The 20,126-nt window shown below is 69.6% G+C and overlaps 2 protein-coding genes across 4 annotated transcripts in view; one reads left to right on the forward strand and one right to left on the reverse strand.

The window, feature by feature from the left end:
* Positions 1–736: 736 nt before the first annotated feature.
* ADM2 (adrenomedullin 2) lies at positions 737–4,708 on the reverse strand. The gene is made up of 2 exons (XM_086609847.1): positions 4,602–4,708; positions 737–1,205 (listed from the first exon to the last, which is right to left on the reverse strand). The coding sequence occupies exons 1-2, from the start codon at positions 4,706–4,708 to the stop codon at positions 737–739; spliced, it is 576 nt and encodes a 191-aa protein (XP_086465973.1).
* An 8,295-nt stretch (positions 4,709–13,003) lies between these two features.
* Positions 13,004–20,126, forward strand: part of SBF1 (SET binding factor 1) — an 82,522-nt gene continuing 75,399 nt past the window's right edge. For all 3 annotated transcript variants that reach the window (XM_086611153.1, XM_086611154.1, XM_086611152.1), the window contains exon 1: positions 13,004–13,058. In XM_086611153.1, the coding sequence (XP_086467279.1) occupies positions 13,004–13,058 (55 nt within the window). The remainder of the gene's footprint in view (positions 13,059–20,126) is intronic.

The raw sequence follows: 20,126 nt of genomic DNA on the forward strand, positions 1-20,126 counted from the left end.
TCCACCCTGGGAAGGGACCCCCCGAGGTGCCAAGCCTGACCTGGGACCCCAATGGAAGGTGCTGGGGGTCACCCCACACCCCGATTCAGGCTGGGGGAGCTGGGCTGGAGCAGGGTCCCTGCACCTTGGCCTCACAGGACCCCCACCCACGTAACCATGCCGCCCTGGGCAGGTGCAGGAGCAGTCTGGGATGGGGGCGAGGGGAGTGCAGCAGGGTGCCATGGGATGCCACGGGGTGCCACAGTGGGGTTCACCCGCCACATGGCCGAGTGTGCCACGGCAGGGTGCTGAGCTGCTGAGTCAGTCCGGAGCGTGGCCAGGGGCTCAGCCCCCCTCCCAACTCTTGCACAAGGTGCCAGCACTGCTGCGGTCAGCACGATCCCCCACCGCCCCTTGGACCCGCCGGCGGCAGCCCCGGCCGGATGGGTCACCACGGGCCACCATGGGCCACCGGCTCCCAGGCCCGAACTCATGGTCCTCTCCGCTCCGTGGGGCTCTGGCTGGGGACAGCACATGAGCCCCCCCCCTCACTGGGGATGCTCCCACGGGCCCTGTGTCCCTGGCGGAGCCGTGGCCAGAGCCAGGCTCTGCCAAGGGGCACCGGGCACCCCCAGGAAGGTGCAGAGGGAGCCCAGCCACGTCTGACTCTGGAAGCGCTTTAGTGGGGGGTCCCGCGGGGCAGGGCGGGGGGTGAGGTGGCATAGGGCCAGGCAGTCTGGTGTGGAGACCCCCCCAGTCACCCGTAGCTGTGGGGGCTGTTGGGGTTCATGGGGGACGAGTCCTGGCGGCCCGACTGGCCCATCAGCTGCCACAGGCGGTGGCTCAGGTTCTGCACCTGGCAGGTGCCCAGCACGCAGCCCACCCGCAGCAGGTGCGCGTGCCGGCGGCCCCGCGGGTGCCGGCGGCTGTGCCGCAGGATGAGGCGGTGTCCGTGTCGGGGGGCCAGGCGGGCACCGTGCCGAGGAATGAGCCGGGGGCCGTGGCGCGGGACAAGCTTCGGGCCGTGGCGTGGGATGAGCAGTCTGTGCCGGGGGGCCAGGCGGGCACCGAGCCGGGGTCCATGGCGTGGGATGAGCTTTGGGCCACGGCGTGGGATGAGTGGTCTGTGCCGGGGGCCGCCGGCAGGCTGTGGTGGGGCGGGGGGCTGCGGTGCTGGGTGGTCTCCGAGGAGTGCAGCTGGGGAAGGTCTCCGGTCCGGGGGCTCCCTGGAAGAGACGGGCAGCGGGGTCAGTGGGAGGGGGCAGCGGGCAGTGCTGCGGCACCCCGGACAGGGGCAGGGGGCTGGCCGAGGGGCACAGCCCCCCGGGAGAACAAGCCCATCTGGGCTGTGCACCAGGGGACCCCACAAGGCAGCTGCCCCAGGGCCCGTGGGCATGGGACCGTGGTGGGCACAGTGCAGCAGCCCCCTGGACCCCTCTCCTCGGTGGGGGCAGTCCCTGGCCCCTCGCTCATGCTGAGCCTGGGGGTGCGAGGGCTGCATGGCACCGTGGGCAAGAGGAGTTGGCTGTGCTGAGCCATGCCAGGGGTGCCATGGTGAGCTGGGGGCAGGCAGCCCCCCCAGCTGCTCTGCCCGGCTCTGCCCAAGCCTCCGGGCCTGCGGAGTCAGGAGGAGGAGGAGGAGGAGGAGGAGGAGGCGGCGGCAGCAGACAGAGAAGAGGAGCTGCTACCTGCAGCCGCACACGTACTCCGTGCCCGGCGTTGTGTGGCGGCGGTGGTGGGAGCTGCCAGCCACAGCCCCGGCCGCAGCAAGGGCCACCCCCTCCCGCTCCAAACCAGTGGGGCTGCGACACCCCTGTGTCCCCCCCAGGCAGAGGGGACCCCGCACCCCCCATGGCACCGCGTGACCGTGGCTGGCAGCCCTGCCACAGCGGCGGGGGGCACCCACAGCACGGCCCCGGGCTGTGCCACCCACAGCTGCTCTAGGCAGCTGCCCGGGAGGAATCCGCCGGGCAGCTGCGGGGGTGGCACCGGCCCTGCCTGCACACCGGCACGCGTGGTGGCACCGCACACCGGGCAACCCCCGATGCACCCCAGCCAGAGCCCCCGCACCCCCCTGCACATGCACACGCGTCCCTTCGTGCACTCCCCCTTACTACCCGTGAACACACACGATGGCATGTGATGCACACGCGGGCACATACGTGTCCCAGCACGCGCACTCCCTCCCTCAGCCCTGAGCACACGCAGCACACCCACGGCCCCGTGTGCGTGCAGACACGCACGCACGCGGTGACCCCTGTACACACGTAGGCACACGCGTGTCCCAGCACGCACACGCGTGCACACGCACTCCACAACGTAGGCACACGCGTGTGCCAGCACACAGACACGCACCGGAACCCCCGCACACGGGTGGGTACGCCCACACCCCAGTGCACACGCACACACACACACACACTCGCACCGCACACCCCAGCCCGGGGCATGATCCCGGTGCAGCCGTCCCGGCGCACACGCAGCCCTGGACTCGCACCACACTCGCCCCCTCTGCCCGCCGGTCCCCCCGCTGCCGGGGATGCCAGGGTGCCGGAGGGCACACCCCCCGGTCGAGGCCGGACGCCGCTTGGCCGCCAGCCGCGGGAGCAGGGACAGAGGCCAAATTCCTCCGGCCCTGCCGGGACGGGAAGCACCGGGGGGGGCTGGCGAGCACCCACTGCCCCTTCCCGTCCCGGGATGTGTTTACAGGAGGCGGCCGGTGCCCGGAAACACCGGCGGCCTCGGCCTTCCCATCCCGGCATTACCTGGGCTGCAGCACGCGGGACTTTCCTGGCCGGCTCTTTTCCAGGCACTGCTGGCCCCGCAGCCGTCGAGCGCTGCCAGGCCAAAGCGCCTCGCCAGCCTGCCATGCCGGGAAGCCCCCGTGCCCGCGTCCCGCGGGGTGGCTGCCAGCTGCAGAGTTCCCCTCCCTCCCCGCGCTTGGCTTCTGCTCTGGCTTCGCCCCGGCACGGCACGCAACCGCCCCAGCCGAGCTCCCGGAGCACCCGGCTGCGCGTGGGGTCCCACGGGATCGCTGCTGCTCCAGCGCCCACGCCTGCTCCTGGAGCTCCGTGAGCCTCACCGGACATGCTGCGGGATGCCCACCGATCCCCCAGGGCTGCCGCTGGCTACACTGGCACCAGCACCTCCCCGCAGTCCCCTCATCTCCCACAAAGTGGTTCCCACAGCTCCCAGCTCCCTCCGGCTTTCCCCCGCCGCTGCCCACTCCGTTCCCACGGCCTTTGCACCGGCACAGAGCCGGCACCCAGGCTCCCCGGCTGCGGGCACCCCGGGGTGCTGGGGGCTCCTTGGCCCGGGACACCCCCTACGGCGGAACAGAGCTCCCTCCCCAGGACCCCCACACCTCCAGCCCCCAACCCCGGGACCCCCACGCCCCAGCCCATGGCAGACACAGTCCTGGCTGTGCCATCCCACAGCCGCGGCAGGAGCTGCCCAGCTGTGTCCAGTGCCAGGGTGCCCTGGTCCCCCGGTCCTGTCCCCGCAGTGGGGACCCCCCCTCCCGTGCCCCAGGCAGGAGATGCTCGCAGATCCCTCCGGAGCCAGACAGCCGCTTCCCCTGGCGCCGGGTACAGCCCGGACCCGCTCCTCAAGCGCCAGCATGCGCCCGCGGAGCCTGTGCACGCACCCACGCGTGCACACACGCGTGCACAGCCGCACCCACGCGTGCACAGCTGCGGGAGGTTCAGTCCCGACCCGAGGTGCCTCCTCCGGCAGTAGGGTCTGGCCAGGAGATTCCTGGCACCCCGCGGCTCCCGTGGGCACCCACAGCCCCCCCTTGCCTCGCACACGCGTGTGGCCACACACACCCTGGCACACGCGCACTGTGAGTCCCCGCATGGCTGGCCGCATCCTGCCCCCTCCCAGCACCGTTCCCCCATTCCCACAGGGACCCAGGGGGGGCTGGGGATCCCCCCCACCCTGCATCCACCACCTCGCACCCCCCGGATCGCCACCAGCGCCGCAGGGACAGGCACGGGACACGCAGCAGAGACAGGGTGGGGGTCTGGGTGGGAGATGGTGCCCAAGGGACCCCCCACCCCAGCCCACCCGCTCCGTGCAGCCTCCGCAGCTCCCGTCTGTCCCCGCTCCCCGGGGAGCTGGTCCCCCCAGCACAGCCGGCCGTGCCAGGGACCCTGCCCACGAGCGGGCCGCCAGCGCAAGGGGCTTCGGTGGGGGCCCCCCGTGCCCCCCCGCCGCGGGGACGGCCGGACACACCGACCCGCTGCAGGCCGTGCCCTGCCTAAACCCCGACGGGCCGAGGGAGGGCGGCGGGGGCGGGCCGGCGGGACAGACGGACGGGGGTGCCCGGCGGAGGCACGGGCGAGCGGTGGGCACGGAGCCCCCCACGCGGGGCGGGGCTGCGGGGGCTCGGGGCAGCCGAGGAGGGGAAGGGGCTGCGTCCTGGGCGGGGTGGGGGGCACAGAGCCGCCCCATCGGAGTGGGAGGCGGGCAGGGGCGCACCGAGCCACCCCATTGGGGTGGGAGGCGGGCAGGGGGGCACCGAGCCATCCCATGGAGGGGGGGGCGGGCAGGGGGGGCACCGAGCCGCCCCATGGAGGGGGGGGGGGGGGGGGGGGGGGGGGGGGCGCGGGGTCCCGGCTCACCTGCGCTTGGGCGAGCGGCCGGCGGGCAGGGGCAGGCAGGCGGGCAGCTCCAGCAGACACAGCACCAGGCTGATGCAACCCAGCGCAACCGGCGCCGGGGCTCTCATGGCGGGGCCGGGCCGGGGCAGCGGCTGCGGGGAAGGGAAGAGAACTGGAAGAGAAGGGAAGAGAACTGGGAAGAGAAGGGAAGAGAACCTGGGAAGAGAAGGGCTCGGCTCCAGCCGCCCGCTGCGCCCCCACCCGCCCCCCCGGTGCTCCGTGCCCGACCCACAGCCCGGGCGCGGTGCGGGGTCCGGCCGTACCTGGGCGGGCGCCGGGGCTCACGTCGGGGCTGGGGCTCGCTCAGCGCTGCCGCTCCCCGCCTCGGCACAGGTTTAATATCGCCGGGCCCGGTGCCGCCGGTGAGGAGGAGCCCAGAGGCCGCGGGAGGAGCCACGGGCGGGGGCAGCCCGCACCGCCCCCGGCACCGCCGCTCCCGGGGCCCGCCCGCAGCGGGGCCGGGATGGGACGGGGGGAACCATCCGGAGGGGCTGCGATGGGGCCGGGACAGAGCTGGGGGAGCGGTCCGGGGGGCCTGGGATGGAGCTGGGATGGGATGGGGGATACATTCGGGGGGAATGGAATGGAGCTGGGATGGGGCTGAGGGAGCTGTCCTGGGCGTAACTGGGCTGCGCTGGGGCGGCGGTCTGGAGGGGCTGGAATGGGTCTGGAGGAGCCATACAGGGAATCTGGGCTGGGGCTGATGTGGGAGTCGGGGTACCCCCTCCCAGCTCCCTCCCCAGCACCTGCACCCCAGTGCCCGGTGCCACCCCCGGGGCCACCTCCGGCCTGGCACCATGCAGTGCCCTGGGGAGCTGGGGGACCTGTCTCCAGGGGCACCCCGACAACCCCACGGCCTGAGTCCTGCTGCTGTGCCAGGCAGATGGGGGGGACAGAGCCCCTCAGCTCTGCTCGCTGCTCCCCACACTTGGGGGGCAAACCCAGACTGGAGGGCTGCATCCTGCCTCCCTCCCCTTCCTCAGACTGGGGAAGCCCAGTGCAGCCCAGTGCCCCCAGCCCCTCCTGTCCCTCGGGGGTGGGGGGCAGCACCCTGGCACCCCCTGGGCACCGCAGCGGCATCCGGCACAGCCAGTCAGAGGGGCTGGAGCAGCTCTCCAGGGACGTGCGTCTGCACGCGCCTTCTCCCAGGGCTGGTTCAGGTTCCTGTTTTCGAACATCCCATGAGGCAGTTGGAAACAATCATGGAATATAACCCGGGCCAGACCCGGCCCGGCCCCCCCGCGGGGAGGCAGCTCGCCAAAACCGGGGGCCGTGGGGACCCGTTGCTGTCGGTGCCCGGCAAGTGACAGGCGCTGGGCCTCAGGGTGCCCCTGGGGTGCTGCTCCTCCAGCCGGGTGACCAGAGCCCAGCAGGGGAGGGGTCCCCACCAGCCCCCCTCACCGAGTCCCCCCACCTCCTGCTCCAGGACGGGGTCCAGGTGTCCCCAGTGGCAGCACTGCTGGGCTGGGGCCGGGGCGAGGAGCCCCCAGCACCCCAGGGTGCCCAAGCCGGGGTCCAGGCCCTGGGGTGGGGGTGTCAGCACCCCCTCCCCTGCCCGCTCCCCCCACCGCGGCCTCCCCAGGCTGAGGGGCTGGAGGCCTCCGCGTGCTCCGAATCGCTGGGATTCTTCCGCATTACCAGGACACAAAGGCTCCAAACACCCGGTCCCCGGGCGGGGGGATTTGCAGCAGCACCTGATCACGGGGTGGTGGGGACGGAGCGGTGGGCGATGGGCACAGACCCCTCCCCAGCAGGGCTGCGAGTCCAGCCCCGGCCCAAAGCGGTGCAGCCTTACCCCGGCACCGTGGCCCCCGGCTCTCCGTGCGTCTCCCGGGGGGAATTTCTGCGGCTTGCCGGGCTCTTCCGCTTGTTTATTGCTGGATTATCCCAGAAAGAGGAACCCGGCACGAAAACATCACGGCAAAGCCGCGGGCGGGGGCACGCGGGGCCGAGCACCGGGCACAACCCTGGCACGGCACATGCTGCTGTGGGCTGCCTGGAGCACCAAGCCCCTGCCACGGCACCCCTGTCACTGCCACGGCACCCCTGCCCCTGCCACCACATCCCTGCCCCTGCCATGGCATCCTAGTCACTGCCACCACATCACTGCCCCTGCCACAGCACCCCTGTCCCTGCCACAGCACCCCCTGCCACGGCATCCCTTTCACTGCCACCACATCGCTGCCCCTGCCATGGCATCCCTGTCCCTGCCACGGCATCCTTGTCCCTGCCACGGCATCCCTGTCCCTGCCACCACATCGCCGCCCCTCCCACACCATCCCTGCCCCTGCCCCGGCATTCCTGTCCCTGCCGCCGCACCCCTGCCCCGCCGCAGCCCCGCGGGCCGTGCCCCGGCGGGATGTCGCCCCGCGGTCTCCGGGGCTGAGCAAAGCCCGGGCAGCGCCGTGCGGGGCTGGGCGGGGGTCCGGGAGGGGCGCACCCCCAGGCACCTCCGCGACCTGCGCCGGTCCCGGCACGAGGCTGGGCGGGAGGAGGCGGCTCCGGCCAACGCTCAGTGCAGGGCACGGGGCGAGCAGCCCTCGCTGGCCGGTCGCCCCTTCCCGCGCCGCGGGGTGGGCAGCAGGGGCCGGGGGGGCAGGTCTCTCCGCCAGCCCCGGGTCCTGCTTCCTCTCCCGGCTGCGCCGGATCGGGCCGCCGGCCCGGCGGAGCTCCCGCTGCGGCGGGGACCCGGAGCCCGGTCCCGCTTGAACCCGGGGCCGCGCCGTGAGCGGACCCGCACCGGGAGCTGCCACCGCCCGGCGCTGCCGGCTCCGCGCTCCCCTCCGAGGCGGCCTGGTTTCCAGCCGCGGGCACCCATCGAGGAGTTTCAATTAGCTTCAATTAGCTTAATTGCCTCCTGGCTCAGGCCCCGGGGCGGGGAGCGGCGGCTGCGGCCCCGCTCCGGCCAAAAAACGCTTTTGGGGGCAGGTGCTGCACCCCCGGCGCGGCCCGCGAGCACCCATTGTGTGCCAGGAGGGGTGGGGGGCACGGGGGGGGTCACAGAGCGAGGTCCCCGCACCCCCCCGCTCCCCCCCTGCCCAGCGGTCCCCCGGGCAGGGGCTGCACGCGAGGGGCCGGTACCCCATCCCCGAGCCCCACTGGGAGCCTGGTGGCCACGTCCCCCGGGGAACCCCCCGGCTCTCCAGGGCATCAGCATCGCCCGGGGGGCGGCAGAGCGTGGGGAGGTGGCAGGGGGTGCCCAGGGCGGGGGGTTGAAGCCGTGGAGCCCCCGGCAGCGTCACGGCCGTGTGTGACGCAGGTGAGCGGGAAGGTAAATACGCCTTGACGGCAGCTCCCGGGCTGGAGCGATGGGTGCGGGAACGGGTGGCACCCTGCCCTGGCTGTGCCACCTGGGCACTGAATCACCCGTGATCATACCGGGGCACCCAGGGCTTGTCCTGGGCTGTGTCCGGGCGCTGGGCTTTGACCCACGTCACGGTGTCAGCCCTCGTCATGGCAGAGGCCCCCACACGGGGACTGATCCCCATGCGTGGGGCACCAGAGGGCATGGGGGGATGTGTTGGGGAGGGCTGGCTGGGGAATTCCGTGCCGAGCTGGGAATTTGGGGAGTTCTCCTGAGGAGCCACGTGGAAACCTGACGGCAGCCTCCGCCAAGGAGGGAAGTGATGACAAACACCAAGCCAAAACCTGGCCGTCGTGGCACATCGCCCGGCTCAGACTGAGGTCCCCTGGGGAGAGGGCTCTGCCCCCCAAAATGCACCCACCCCTGGGCACCCTGAGCACCCACGTCACCATGTACAGCATCTCAACCCCCCTCCTGGCTCTGTCCCCACCTGCTTCTGTTGCCTGCGCCCTCCTGGTCCCCCGCCTACATCCCTGCCCTGCCAGGGGCTGCGGGGCCAAGCAGCAGATGGGCAGAGCCCACCAGCAGCGCGTGCATGGCTGGAACCCCCTGGCCCCTGACCCTGTCAATCCCCCCCCCCCCCCAATAGGGCTGGGGAAGTGCTGAGCCCCCCAAGATGCCCAGCGTTTGCTGTGTCCCCACAGCATTTGCAGAGCTCTCCCTGCCCACTGGCACAGATGGGAGCATGCCAGGCTCCTCCGCCTGCAGCCCCTGCTGCCAGGGGGCACAATCACCAGTCCCCCAGACAGTGGCTCTGGCTCCCTTGGCTGCTCCTGCAGCCGCTCGGGGCTGGGAACGGCAGAGATGGGCACGGGGACATCCACACCCGCCGTGGCTCGTCTCAAGGGGTTTGAAACCCAAATGAAGGATTTGGGCACTGGTGGCTGGCAAGGGGGTGCAGGGCAGAGCCCCCCACTCGTCCTGGGGAGAGAGGTCAGCCCGGGCTGTGCCGCAGCATCCCTGCCCCGCCGTTTGCTGAGCGGGGTGGAAAGCGGGGTGAGGGGGTGAGCTGGCAGCAGGGTGCTGGGAGAGCGGCAGGATGAGTGCGGGGTGCCAGGGGGGCAACACCGACAGGCTGGACCCCACGAGTGGCCGCTGAGGGCGTGCGGGGGAACACGCCTCACATGAGGCCGTGGAACAGATCCGCTCTGCGGCCGGGAAAATGGTGACGGAGACGCTCTACCGGCACTCGGTGCTGTGCTGGAAACAGCCAGAAATCTCCGGGAGAGGGGAGCCCTTTGGCTGGGGGGCCATGGGGGACCCATGGGTGCTGTGAGTGGGGGCCCATGGCATCAGCTTGGGGCATCGGGGGGTCGGGGCAGGTTGAGTGCGGGGCTGATCCTGCCCTGTGGAGCCGGGGTTGTGGCCATTCCCAGGGACAACGTGGGCAGGGAGCTGGGGTTATGGTTGTCCCTGTGGGCACCGCGGGCAGGGAGCCAGGGTTATGGCTGTCCCTGTGGGCACCGCGGGCAGGGAGCCGGGGCTGTGCAAAGCCCGGGAGCACCCAGGAGCTTCAGCCATGCTGGGAGCAGCTCATGGCCGAGCCCCAGGAGGGTCCTGGGCACGTGGCCCTGGCTGGGGTCTGCATGTGCCATGGCCCCGTGGGCACTCGCCCCCACGCCTGTCCCTGCACCCAGGCCCTGTGCCTTAGGGCTCCCTGTGCCCACTGCTGCCACTGCCACCGTGGGTCTCACGCATCCCTGGCTCCCGCGTCACCCACTGCCACCGCGGCCCTGTGGGCAGGCAGGACCGTAGCCCGCTCAGCCGGCACCGATCCCTGTCAGTGCTGATTGCCAGCGGTGCCAATCTCTGCCAGTGCTGACCACCACCGTTACTGATCCCTGCCTGTGCCGATCGCTGCCGGTGGCCCCTTCCACTCTGCCGCAGAGCAACACGCACGCCACACACCTCACCCTTCGGTGCTGCCAGGGCAGCCCAGCCCGATTTCCCCCATCCCACCCTCTGGCACCACTCTGGTCCCATATTGCCACTGTCACCCTCTTCAGGGAGCTCCCAAAGGTGACCACCCTGCCGGTGGTCAGACAGCCGCCTCGGTGCATCCCCTCCCAGCCTTGCGCCGCCGTCCCATGGGATCACACCCGGAGCCTCGTTCCGCTGGATCTCGCCTGACCTGCGTCTCCTCCTTGTGTGCCCGCCGCCGCAGGGGCGACCTCGCTGCCTTCGAGCTGGCTCGGGCTGGGATCCACCCGTGGCTTCAGTGCCAGCGGGTGCCCACCAGCCCTGCAGCCCCGGCAGTGCCAGAACTGCCGTTGGAGCAGGAGGGTTTGCCCATGGCAGCACCCAGCCCTGTGCATGAGGACGCAGGGACACGGGGACGTGGGGGTGGCCACCCTGGTGCCCGTCCCTGTGGATTGGGGAGGCAGCCCTCAGCACGGCAGTGTCGGAGCCCCCAGGCTGGGCACCCAGTGCATGCCCTGGGAAGAGGCCAAGGGCTGAGAAGCGCTGGCGCGGGTGTGTGGCATGGGTGCGCTGAGCGGGGTGGCATGGGGACACCTACATCTTGGTGCCACCAGGCACCCACTGCCCCAGCACCGTGGGACCCAGTGTTCCCGGAGAGCTGGTGACACCGGAAAGCAAAGCCCACGGGGGGGACATGTGGGGAAGGGGAGGAAAACACAGAACCCCCCGTTATAAACTGGGGTTTATCCCAATTCGCCCCCGGGGAGGGTGCCCCCACCCACTGCCCTGCATGGCGTGGCTGGCAGTGCTTGTCTGGCATGGCACAAGCCCCAGGCGGAGCGGCGGCGGTGCTGGGGATGGTGCAGCTGGGGCAGTGCCTGCCCTGGCAGTGGGGCTCCAGCCAGACCCCACAGCAGTGCCCGGAGTGGGGAGGTGGGGACTGGGCTGGTGCCCATGGCATGGAGTGGCACGTGCCCTGGCACGTGGCAGCAGTGACGCCGGGGTGGCAGGAGGTGCAAGGGCCTTGCAGCATTGCATCATGCCCACACTGGCTGGGGAGTGGGGGTGTGGAGGGGACCCCCCTTGGTGGGAGGCTGCCAGGGGTGGCCATGCCCTGCACCCCAGGGACCCCTCGCAGCCCGGGGCGTCCCCAGGGAGGGGGAGATGCCATCTGCCAAAGTCTGCCCAGCCCTGCAGCCCCCTACCCATGGGGACCCACAGGACATTTTCTCTACATCCCATAGTTCCACATCCCTGTTCTATATCCCATATGGATACACGTATATGCATCCCACACGTCTTTTCCCTGTCCCCTGTGCCCTCGGGCATTCTCTGTGCCCTGCTCCAGCCGCTCCCAGAAGCGGTGGGTGCCCAGGGGTCTGGCCAAGGGGAGCCCAAGGAGTTGGGGGGGCTGGGGGGCTCCTGGGGCTGCTGCTACCTGCTGCGTTTGGCACAGCCAGACTCTGCCGGGCTGGCAGCTGCCCGCAGCCAGGGCTCACCCACTCCTGCCTTTGCTCTGCCAGTGCCCATCGGCCAGAGGGGCAGTGTGTGCCCGGCTCAGGGGCCAAGGCCAGGCAGTGCCGAGTTGCCCCCCCATCCCGCACGCACCCCACGTCCCGCTCCCGCGTGGGGGGTGGCAACGGGGATTTTCTCCGATGAATCATCCCCACTCTGGCAGCGGCCGTGCCACGACTTGTGCCCGCCAGCTCCGCTCACTGCGGGATGGCGGTGGCTGTGGGCAGCCACACGGTGGGTCCTGCCTCGGGACCCCTGGCCCTCGGCCCTGGCACAGTGAGCTCCGGGGTGCGGTGGCGGCTGCTGCCAGCGGGATGGGACAGGACGGGATGTGCTTTGGTGCACAGGCCGGTGGCACCGCGGGGCTGTGCCAGGGCACGTTGCTGCCGGCACCGCTGGCACGCCACCTCCCCATGGCCTTGTCCCCGCAACGGGCTTGTGCCGGCGCGGCTGCGAAGGCACGTGGGCTCCGGATGCCAGCGGGAGCTGCCGGGACCAGGGATGGCCAGGATGGGCTCAGCACCCCGGTACCGGCACCCGGGCCCTGGTGCCAGCCACACGCTGTCTGCGCGGCTACGGAGCGGCTCCTCGGCCCTCCGAGGGCCTGATCCTGGCTCCGGCTGGGCTGGTACGGGCTCAGCACCGCATCCTGACCGGAGCCCCGAACCCGGCGGCATCTCCCACCGTTGGCGGGGACGAGGGGCTGCACGGCCCCCCGCGGTGTCCCGGCACCCACGGGGGGCTGCGAGGGGTGGCGTCATCGCACCCCAGGATCCCGTCCGCCCCGGGGGGGTGCACACCTGGGGGGGGCCGTGTGTAAGGGGGGGGTCGTACACACCGGGGGGGGGGCCGTGCACCCCGGGGCACCCTGCGTGGGGTGTACTGGCTCGGGGGGCTGTGCACAACGGGGGGTGCACGTGCACACCGAGAGGGGTCCCCGCACACGCCTGGCCGTGCACACCGGCGGGGGGGGGGGTCCGTGCAAACGGGGGGGGTCCCCGCGCAACCGGGGGGGGGTCCCCGCACACACCTGGCCGTGCACACCGGCCGGGGGGGGGGGGGTCCGTGCAACCGGGGGCGGGGGTCCGTGCAACCGGGGGGGGGTCGAGCACACCCGGGGGGGGTCCCCGCACACGCCTGGCCGTGCACACCGGCGGGGGGGGGGTGGGGTGGGTCCGTGCAACACCGGGGGGGGTCCCCGCACACCGGCGGGTCCCCGCATCCCCGCGCACGGCGCAGCCCGCGGCCGCCCCCCCCCCCCGCCCCGGGAACCCCCCCGGGAACCCCCCCGGGAACCCCCCCGGGAACGCGGCCCCGCCCCCGCAGGCCCCGCCCCGCCCCTCCCGGCGCGCCCAATGGGGAGCGGCGTCCCGCCCCCCGCGGCGGCGGCGGCGGCGGCGCAGGCGCAGTGCGGGCGGGCCGGGCCGGCCGCGCGAGGGGCCAAGATGGCGGCGGTCGGCGGTGCGCGCGGGCGGGCGGGGAGCGCGGCGGCGGCGGCGGCGGGGGGGCTGTGAGCGCGGCGAGCGCGGCGCAGCGGCCGCCGCCCCCCCCACCCCCCCCCGCCATGGCCCGCCTGGCCGACTACTTCGTCCTCGTGGGCTACGACCCCGGCAAGCGCGGTGAGCGGCGGCGCGGGGCCGGGGAGGGGGGCGGGGGGGTGCGACCGCTGTCACCCGCCGCGGGGGAGGGGCGCGGGCGGCGCCGCGGGGAGGGGGGGGGGGGGGACGCGGGACGGCGGCGGACGGGCCCACGCGGGGCCGCGCCGGCCGCGGGCACAGGCCGGGGGTGCGGGCCGCGCCCCGCGACGTGGCGGGCGGGACCGCGGCCGGTACCGGGGCGGCCGCTGCAGCCCGGCGGCGGGGGAGGGGGGGTCCCGGCCGGGGCGGCGGGGCGGGGGTGGCCGCCGGGATCCTTCAACGGGCCGTGCCTGGCGGGGCTGCCCCGTGCGGCGGCCCGACCCGGGGCGCGGGACCGTGGGCAGGGCCGGGAGCACCGGGCAGCACCGGGCAGCGCTCAGGCCCCTTCCCCCGCCCGGTTGCCTCCCCGCGAAGCCCCTTGCAGCAAGGCCGGGGGTGAAGCGCCGGCGCTGGGTGCGCGCAGCTCCGTCCAGCCGCCCCGGCCCTGGGGTTTACGTGCCCGTTCACCGGCAGCCAGAAACGTTTGTGCGCGGTTCTGCCAAATTACCGATTCTGTCATTTTGAAGGCTGCTCCCCCCCCCCCCAGCCGCCCCGGCCGCTGTCAGCGCTCCGGAAGCGGCGGCTGGCGGTGGTTTGGGGTGGGGGGTGTTGGGCTCCGCTCCGGGGGTGCGGCGCGGAGTCAGACCGGAGCCCCCCGGCCCGGGACGCCGTGCCCCGGAGCCCCGGTGTCTGCCGCCGCCTCGGAGGCTCCCGACCCGCAGCTCTGCGCCAAGACCCCGTCCCACGTCTGCTCTTGTCTTGAGGTTTGTCGCCTTCGTCGCGAGGCGTCGTTTCCTGGGCGCTCTTTCCGTGGCGCTTCCTCCTGCCCTCCGGCACTCGGCCGGCTGTGGTCAGGCAGCGCTTTGTCGGCTCTGAACGAGGCCAAATTTACCCAAAATAGGGACTTTATTGCAGAACGCGCGCCGGGAACATCCGTTCCCCAAACGGCGCGGCCGCGGGAGGAGAGGCTGTTGGCTGGAATTGCTGTAACGGAGCTGCGGGAGGGAATCCTGTTCCACATCGGGGGTTCGGTTGTTACTGGAGTCGTTGAGGCCGAGAGCTTTAGGCAGCGTTCGGAGCGGCTCCACGGTCCTACGGGTACGAGCGTTGGGGTGCTCGGTGCCCAGCACCCATCGCTGGTCCTGTCTCTTTCCCGTTCCGGCGCAAGGCCGGAGCTCCGGGTGCTGCCGCTCCGGGCTGTGCAGCCCCGCTAAGGTCTGGTTTTGGAAAGGCATTTGGGCCGGAGAGCGGCAGCTTGGAGCAAAGTCGTGGTGTTTTCTGGGCAGAGCCTGATCATATGCCCGGGGCATCATTATTGTTATTGTTATTATTATTATTGCTATTGCAGACATCTTCTCTTGCTATCCCAGCATCCCGCAGCATCGGAGCGGGAAGGAGTCACTCCCTCGCCCCGTTGCCCTCCGGTCGGACTCCGCCTGGGCAAGCAGCGGGAGGTGGGCTGCCCAGGGCTGCGCTCTCCGGGAGCGGATCCAGAAGTGATCAGAGGGCTGGGGCAACGCTTTGCCGTTGTACCCTCTTCCCCTCGCTCCTGGGTGCCATCTCTGGGACCTCCGGGCATTTCCTTCTGCACCTTCGTGCTCCCCTCGGCCTCCCTGGTGGAGCTGCGGCCGATATTTGCAGCATAAAGCTGGCGGTGGTTCGCAGCGGTTGGCAGCCCATCAGGTACATGGGTTTTGGTCCGGTGTTCCTTGTCTGGAGGCTCAGGAGTCTGAGTTTCGAGCAGGGACGATAAGCGCCACGCGTCTTCCTGGTGTCGCCTGAGCCGTGTCTGGGGAGGACGGGTGGCGTTCTGCCGTGGTTCGTTGCGGTGAGACGTGAGAAAGGAGAAAGCTCGCCATGAGGGAACTGCGTTCCCGACTTAATCCTTTGCTTTTTTGTTTGAAATCTCACCGGCAGCATGCAGGCTGAACGCGCTCGCGCTTGGGCCGGCACGGACCTTGGCAGAACCTCCAGCTTCGACCTGAGAGTCCTTGGCATAAAAACCCGCTGCCGGCAGCAGCACTTGTCCAGTGGTGCCTGTCCTGGTAAAAATGTGTTTCATGTCTCTCCTGCACCTGCCTGAGCTCCGCCGCTGGCCTCGGCCTCCGGAGGCCCTCGGCCCGGGAGCTGCAGGTCGGTGTCATTAGCTCTGCTCCAGCAAAGCGCCACTCTAATTAGCGACGGTGGTCGCAGGTCTTGCTGGGCTGTTTTGGCCGAGCGGAGCTGCTGGAGGTCTGCGGAGCTGCTGTGTCCCCGTGGCCATGGGTGGAGAGCTCGGGGCCCGCGGGGTCACCCCGCAGCCGAGGGCGTTTGTCCGTGGTGGGAAGTGGCAGTGACCCGCTCTGCTTTGTGCAGCTCGGGTGGGGTTGTGCCCCTGGCCGCTGGCACGGCAGAGCGTCGGGCATCTCTGCTGGGAGCTGGGCAGAAGGCATGCAGCTGTCTGCCTCGAGGTTATTCAGTTTTGGGATCGAGATGGCAGTGCTTATTCCTCGTGGGCTGTCGTGTTTTCATGTTCCCCCTCCCTACAAGGAGCTCAGATGATGTTGGGAGGAAGGGCACGCCGCTCTCGTCGGCGAGTGACTAATTGCTTTACAGGTTGGGTTAGTCTCGGCACAGCTGTAGCCTGGGCGGCGGGCTGCGCGGCTGTGCCACGCTGTGCCACAAACACACCAGGGCTGAGCGCCGTGGGGTGGGGGGCTCAGCTGCACAGAGCTGGACAGGAGCGGGGAGGGGGCTCGGCTCTGCCCGCCGCCCCCGCGGTGCGTGCGGTGAGGTGCCGCGGCGGCTGGGAGGTTGGCGTGTTGGTGGGATCCGCGGTCGGGCAGGGGCGGGTTTGCGGTTGGGGACGGTGAAAGGGGAAGGTCTGCTGGTGCCCCAGGTGGCCCTGCGTGGACAGAATCCTGGAATGGTTTGGGTTGGAAAGGACCTCTAAAGGTCATCTAATCCAACCCCCCTGCTATGGGCAGGGACATCTTCAACCAGATCAGGTCGCTCAGAGCCCCGTCCAGCCTGACTATGGATGTTTTCAGGGATGGGGCATCTACCACCTCTCTGGGCAACCTGTGCCAGTGTCTCACTACCCTCAGCGTAAAAAATTTCCTTCTCTCTAGTCTGAATCTCCCCCTCTTTAGTTTTAAAACCGTTACTCCTCGTCCTGTTGTGACAGGCCCGGCTAAAAAGCCCGTCTCCATCTTTCCGGTAAGCCCCTGCGAGTGTTGCAGGGCCGCAGTCAGGTCTCCCCGGAGCCTCTTCTTCCTCAGGCCGAGCAGCCCCGGCTCCCAGCCTGTCCGTGCGAGGTGTTGACGTGGCTCGGTGCGCTTTTGTGGGAAGGAATCCGAAAGCCAGAGGGGCTGGCGCGGGGCAGCAAGCGGGCTTTGGTGGAGCCGGCGTGGGGCTCGCTGGGTGCTGTGGTGGTGGAATCTGGCGTGTCCGCCATGTTCGCCAGGGTTTACAGTCAGCATCTGCTCCTGGTGCGGAGCGTTACCTTCCCGAAGGTGCCAGTCCTGCCGTCACACGCAGGATGGTGGTGCCGTGTCACCATGACCGCTGGAAGCGCCACCTCTGCTGCCGTTCTGCTCATCTGGAAGGAGGAGAAAAAGGACCGTTAACTCTTTGAAGAAATGTGTTGCCTGGCTGTGAAACGGGTGTCTCCGGTGCAGCGTGAGATCCTCCGGCGGGCTGGCAGTCAGGCGGGCATCCAGTCCCTTTCCTCCAGTTCCATGAGCCACGCTCCGGTGTGCTGAGCCGCTGGGTTGCAGGCGTCGCTTCCTGGGAAGCAGAGCACTGACGTACTCCGCGTCTCACCAGGAGCCCTACACCCGTGTCCGTGCACCACGCTCGGTTGTGGTTGCCGCCACGTCTGCGCGTGTGCATCGGGAGAGGGGCTGCACGCTGCCAGGGCCTCTGGGTGAATGTATGGAGCTAAAGGTGCCCCGGCAGCGGGCAGTGGGTCCTCTCACATGTGAGCGTTTGTCGTGCGTGTCGCGGTTGCTCACGTTATTCTCCGTAAATGGATGGTTTTCCATGTGTTGGCTCTTGCCGTCGGCGCAGGACAAGCGGCCCGCTCTGCAAAGCTGGGGCTTGGGGCTGTGTTTTGCCTTGGGATCTGAGAGGTTTCTCCCCGTGTCCCCCTTGGCCTGTCCCAGAGTCCCGAAGAGCTCGATTTCAAACTGCATTCGGCATCGATGAAGGGCTTACTTGGAGCATCTGCGGGAGTGCAGAGAGAGGCCCCCGGCTCAGGATTCCCAAAGGTTTTTCCGGTGGATCATCACACTTGCTCAAACCTCAGGTCGTACCGTTGGAGGCCCGGAGCGATGGTGAGGCCACACGGCACCGCTCCCCAGCGGGATGGCAGCCCCAGTTCCAGCTGCACCGGTGCCTGACCCGGGCTTGCTGCCGTGGCACTGGGCAGGGGCTGCTCAGCGTGGTGGGGTCTGGTGGGTGCACGCCCTCCTGCCGCTCTCTGATCCAAAACCGAGGTTGGCGAGCCGGGGAGGTTGGAGCATTTTCCGTCGTTCTTTGCGGCTGTGCGGAACGGGGTGTTGTGCTGCCGTGCAGCTCCTTCGGAACGCCTCGCCACTCCCGTGGTCGGGGGCCGGGGTTCGGGCACGTTTGTTCTGGTTCCGAGCTTCTGCGGGAGGTGGAGGTGGATGCGGCGAGGGAAGCTGCCACCGCGCTCGGCACTGTCTCCTTCCGTGAGTCTTGGATGCAGCTCCCGGCGGCGCAGGCCCCGTGCAGGCGGTCGGTGGAGCGAGGGTGCAGGCGTGATGCGTCCCGCGCTGCTCCAAGCCGCTCGCAGCTCCTCCGCTTCTCCGGGCTTCCACCGCGCAGCTGGAGCCAATGCCTGGAGCGAGGAGCTCTGGCTGGAAGCTGGAGGAGCTGCAGTAAACCCGCTGGGCAGAGGGGTGCTGCCACGGCTCCTCCTGCCACTGTCCCACCTGCGTTTTGGGCCAATTTCCAGCCTGGGAGGCTGCTGGGCTCCCTTGCTGGTGGGAGGCATTTCCAACTGGCATGAAGACATGCTCCGCTCTGTCGTGCACCGACCTGGCCAAGTGACTCATCAGTTGGACTCAGGCTGCACTCTTGCAGCGGGCATCTAGTGAAAAGCCCCCAGCACGGAGATGCCCCCAGTGGTTGCCAGCATTGAGCTCCATTTGCTGGATAAATATTTGCAGGGGGCACCTCGGAAGCAGAGGGTGCGATCCCTGTACGTGCCATGTGCAGAGCTGCCTGCCTTCTGTCCGGGTCCCTGGCTGCTTGAAAAGAGAGAACAGGGCTGCCTGTCCAAGGGGGTCCCGCACCGTGGCAGTGCCAGTCCCCCCTGCCACAGCATCCGTGCCAGCCCCCCACGTCACAGCATCCCAGCCACACTGGTCGGTCTGGAACGCGCGGCTGCTCTGATCCCAGATGCCCCATTAATACTTGTCTCGTTCTCTTTGATCTTTTGCCCAGGAGGAGCAGCTCTGCGTGCTGCGGGTCAAACACCGGGGAGCCTGGCAGTGCCGTGGGATTAGATCTCCCTTCGGCCAGCGCCAGGTGGTGGTGGCTAGTCCAGCAGCGCCCTGTCTTCGATAAGTCTCGGCACCTCCAGTTTCCTCGAGATACTTTTGGAGATCAGAGGAGACTAATCCCGTGGTTACCGTGAGATTTGTGAGCCAGGAGCCGCCGTTTGTGCAGCCTGGGCCCCGCTGCTGCTTCTCCGGGGCCGTGCAGGTCTGTCCCGCTTGCTGGGCTGGCAGCGTGGTGCTGGCAGTGCCTTCTGCCGCCGTCACGGGCACACCAGCGCCTGCGTGGGCGCTGCCGGGCGATCGTCTTGCAGCTTCTGAAACCCTTCTGGGCGTGCAGGGTGTGGTGAGCAGGGACCGTGGGCTGTGCCCGTGGCGTGCCAGCTGGCATCAGGCTGTGCTCCTCTGCCTGCTGCCATGGTCTGTGCAGGAGCGGCGAGGCCTCTTCTCACCGCTGCTTCTGCCCACCCTGTACATCCTTCCACGGCTGCTTCCTGGCACTGCCGCAGCTTGGTTCGGTCAGCGTGTGCTGGCAGCCTCTCCCGGAGGTGCCGGGGCCGCCGGAGCCCCCGTGGCTGTCTCATGTGGTTGGCAGCTCTGTTTCCCGAAGGTCACCGAGTGGGAAGGTGCTTCGAAACAGCCTAAATACGGCACGAGAAGTGTCTCGGTGTGAAGCTTTCCACGGGTTGTAAACCTGTGGTGCCACTGGGGATGAGATGGAGGATTCTCTCTGCCCATCTCGTTTCGCGGGGAGTAAATACGTTTTGTACCAGCGTGGGATGAGTCGTTTTGGCCCCGGAGCAACATCTGTGCGGGATAAATTGGCACGAAAGCCTCAATGCACTGGTCCGGTGGAGCCTCTCCCGTGGCCGGTTGGGTTTCGTTGCCGGAAGCTCCCGTTGTTGTGACTGGTGCCGAGGGGGCAGCTCGTGTTGGCGCGGCCGCGTAACGCCGGTGTCACGGTTTCGGGAAGGTGGGTGAACGTGAGGAGGGAGCATCAGTCTGAAACACGTTGTAACCGGATTCTTTAGCTGTTAGTAATGTTTTGTTTACTGCCGGTGAGAATTTTGCAAATTTCTTTCCCTGTTTCTCTCCCTTGAGCTCATGTTTGTCTCAGCGTGAGCAGGAGTCTGAAGACTTCGCAGCCGGTTTGATTTTCCCATTCCTGGTGCTGGGGTGCCAGGCTTGGAAAGCAGCTGCGCTTTTAGGGATGCTAAAAACACAAAGATGACGTGACCTGAGGTAGGAGCGTGCCCTGGAGCGCCCCGGGCTGCCCGGCTGTGTGCCCTGTGGGAGCTCCCGCTGCGGTGCCAGGGCAGGAGGAGCTGTTCGCCGTGAAAAGCCGTTTGGTTGGGTCACCCCGAGATGCCCGGGGCATCGGAGGAGCGGTGGGGCGTGCTGTGAGCCAGAGCAGCTTTTCTCTCCGCCTCTTGCCATGACCGTGGCGTGAAGCCTGCCGGGGCTGGGCCGCTTGTCTTTTCCTCTCTGTGGCTACAACACTTTTGAC

This window comes from Tauraco erythrolophus, chromosome 4, assembly GCF_009769465.1.
Source record: "Tauraco erythrolophus isolate bTauEry1 chromosome 4, bTauEry1.pri, whole genome shotgun sequence".
Lineage (NCBI taxonomy): Eukaryota > Metazoa > Chordata > Aves > Musophagiformes > Musophagidae > Tauraco > Tauraco erythrolophus.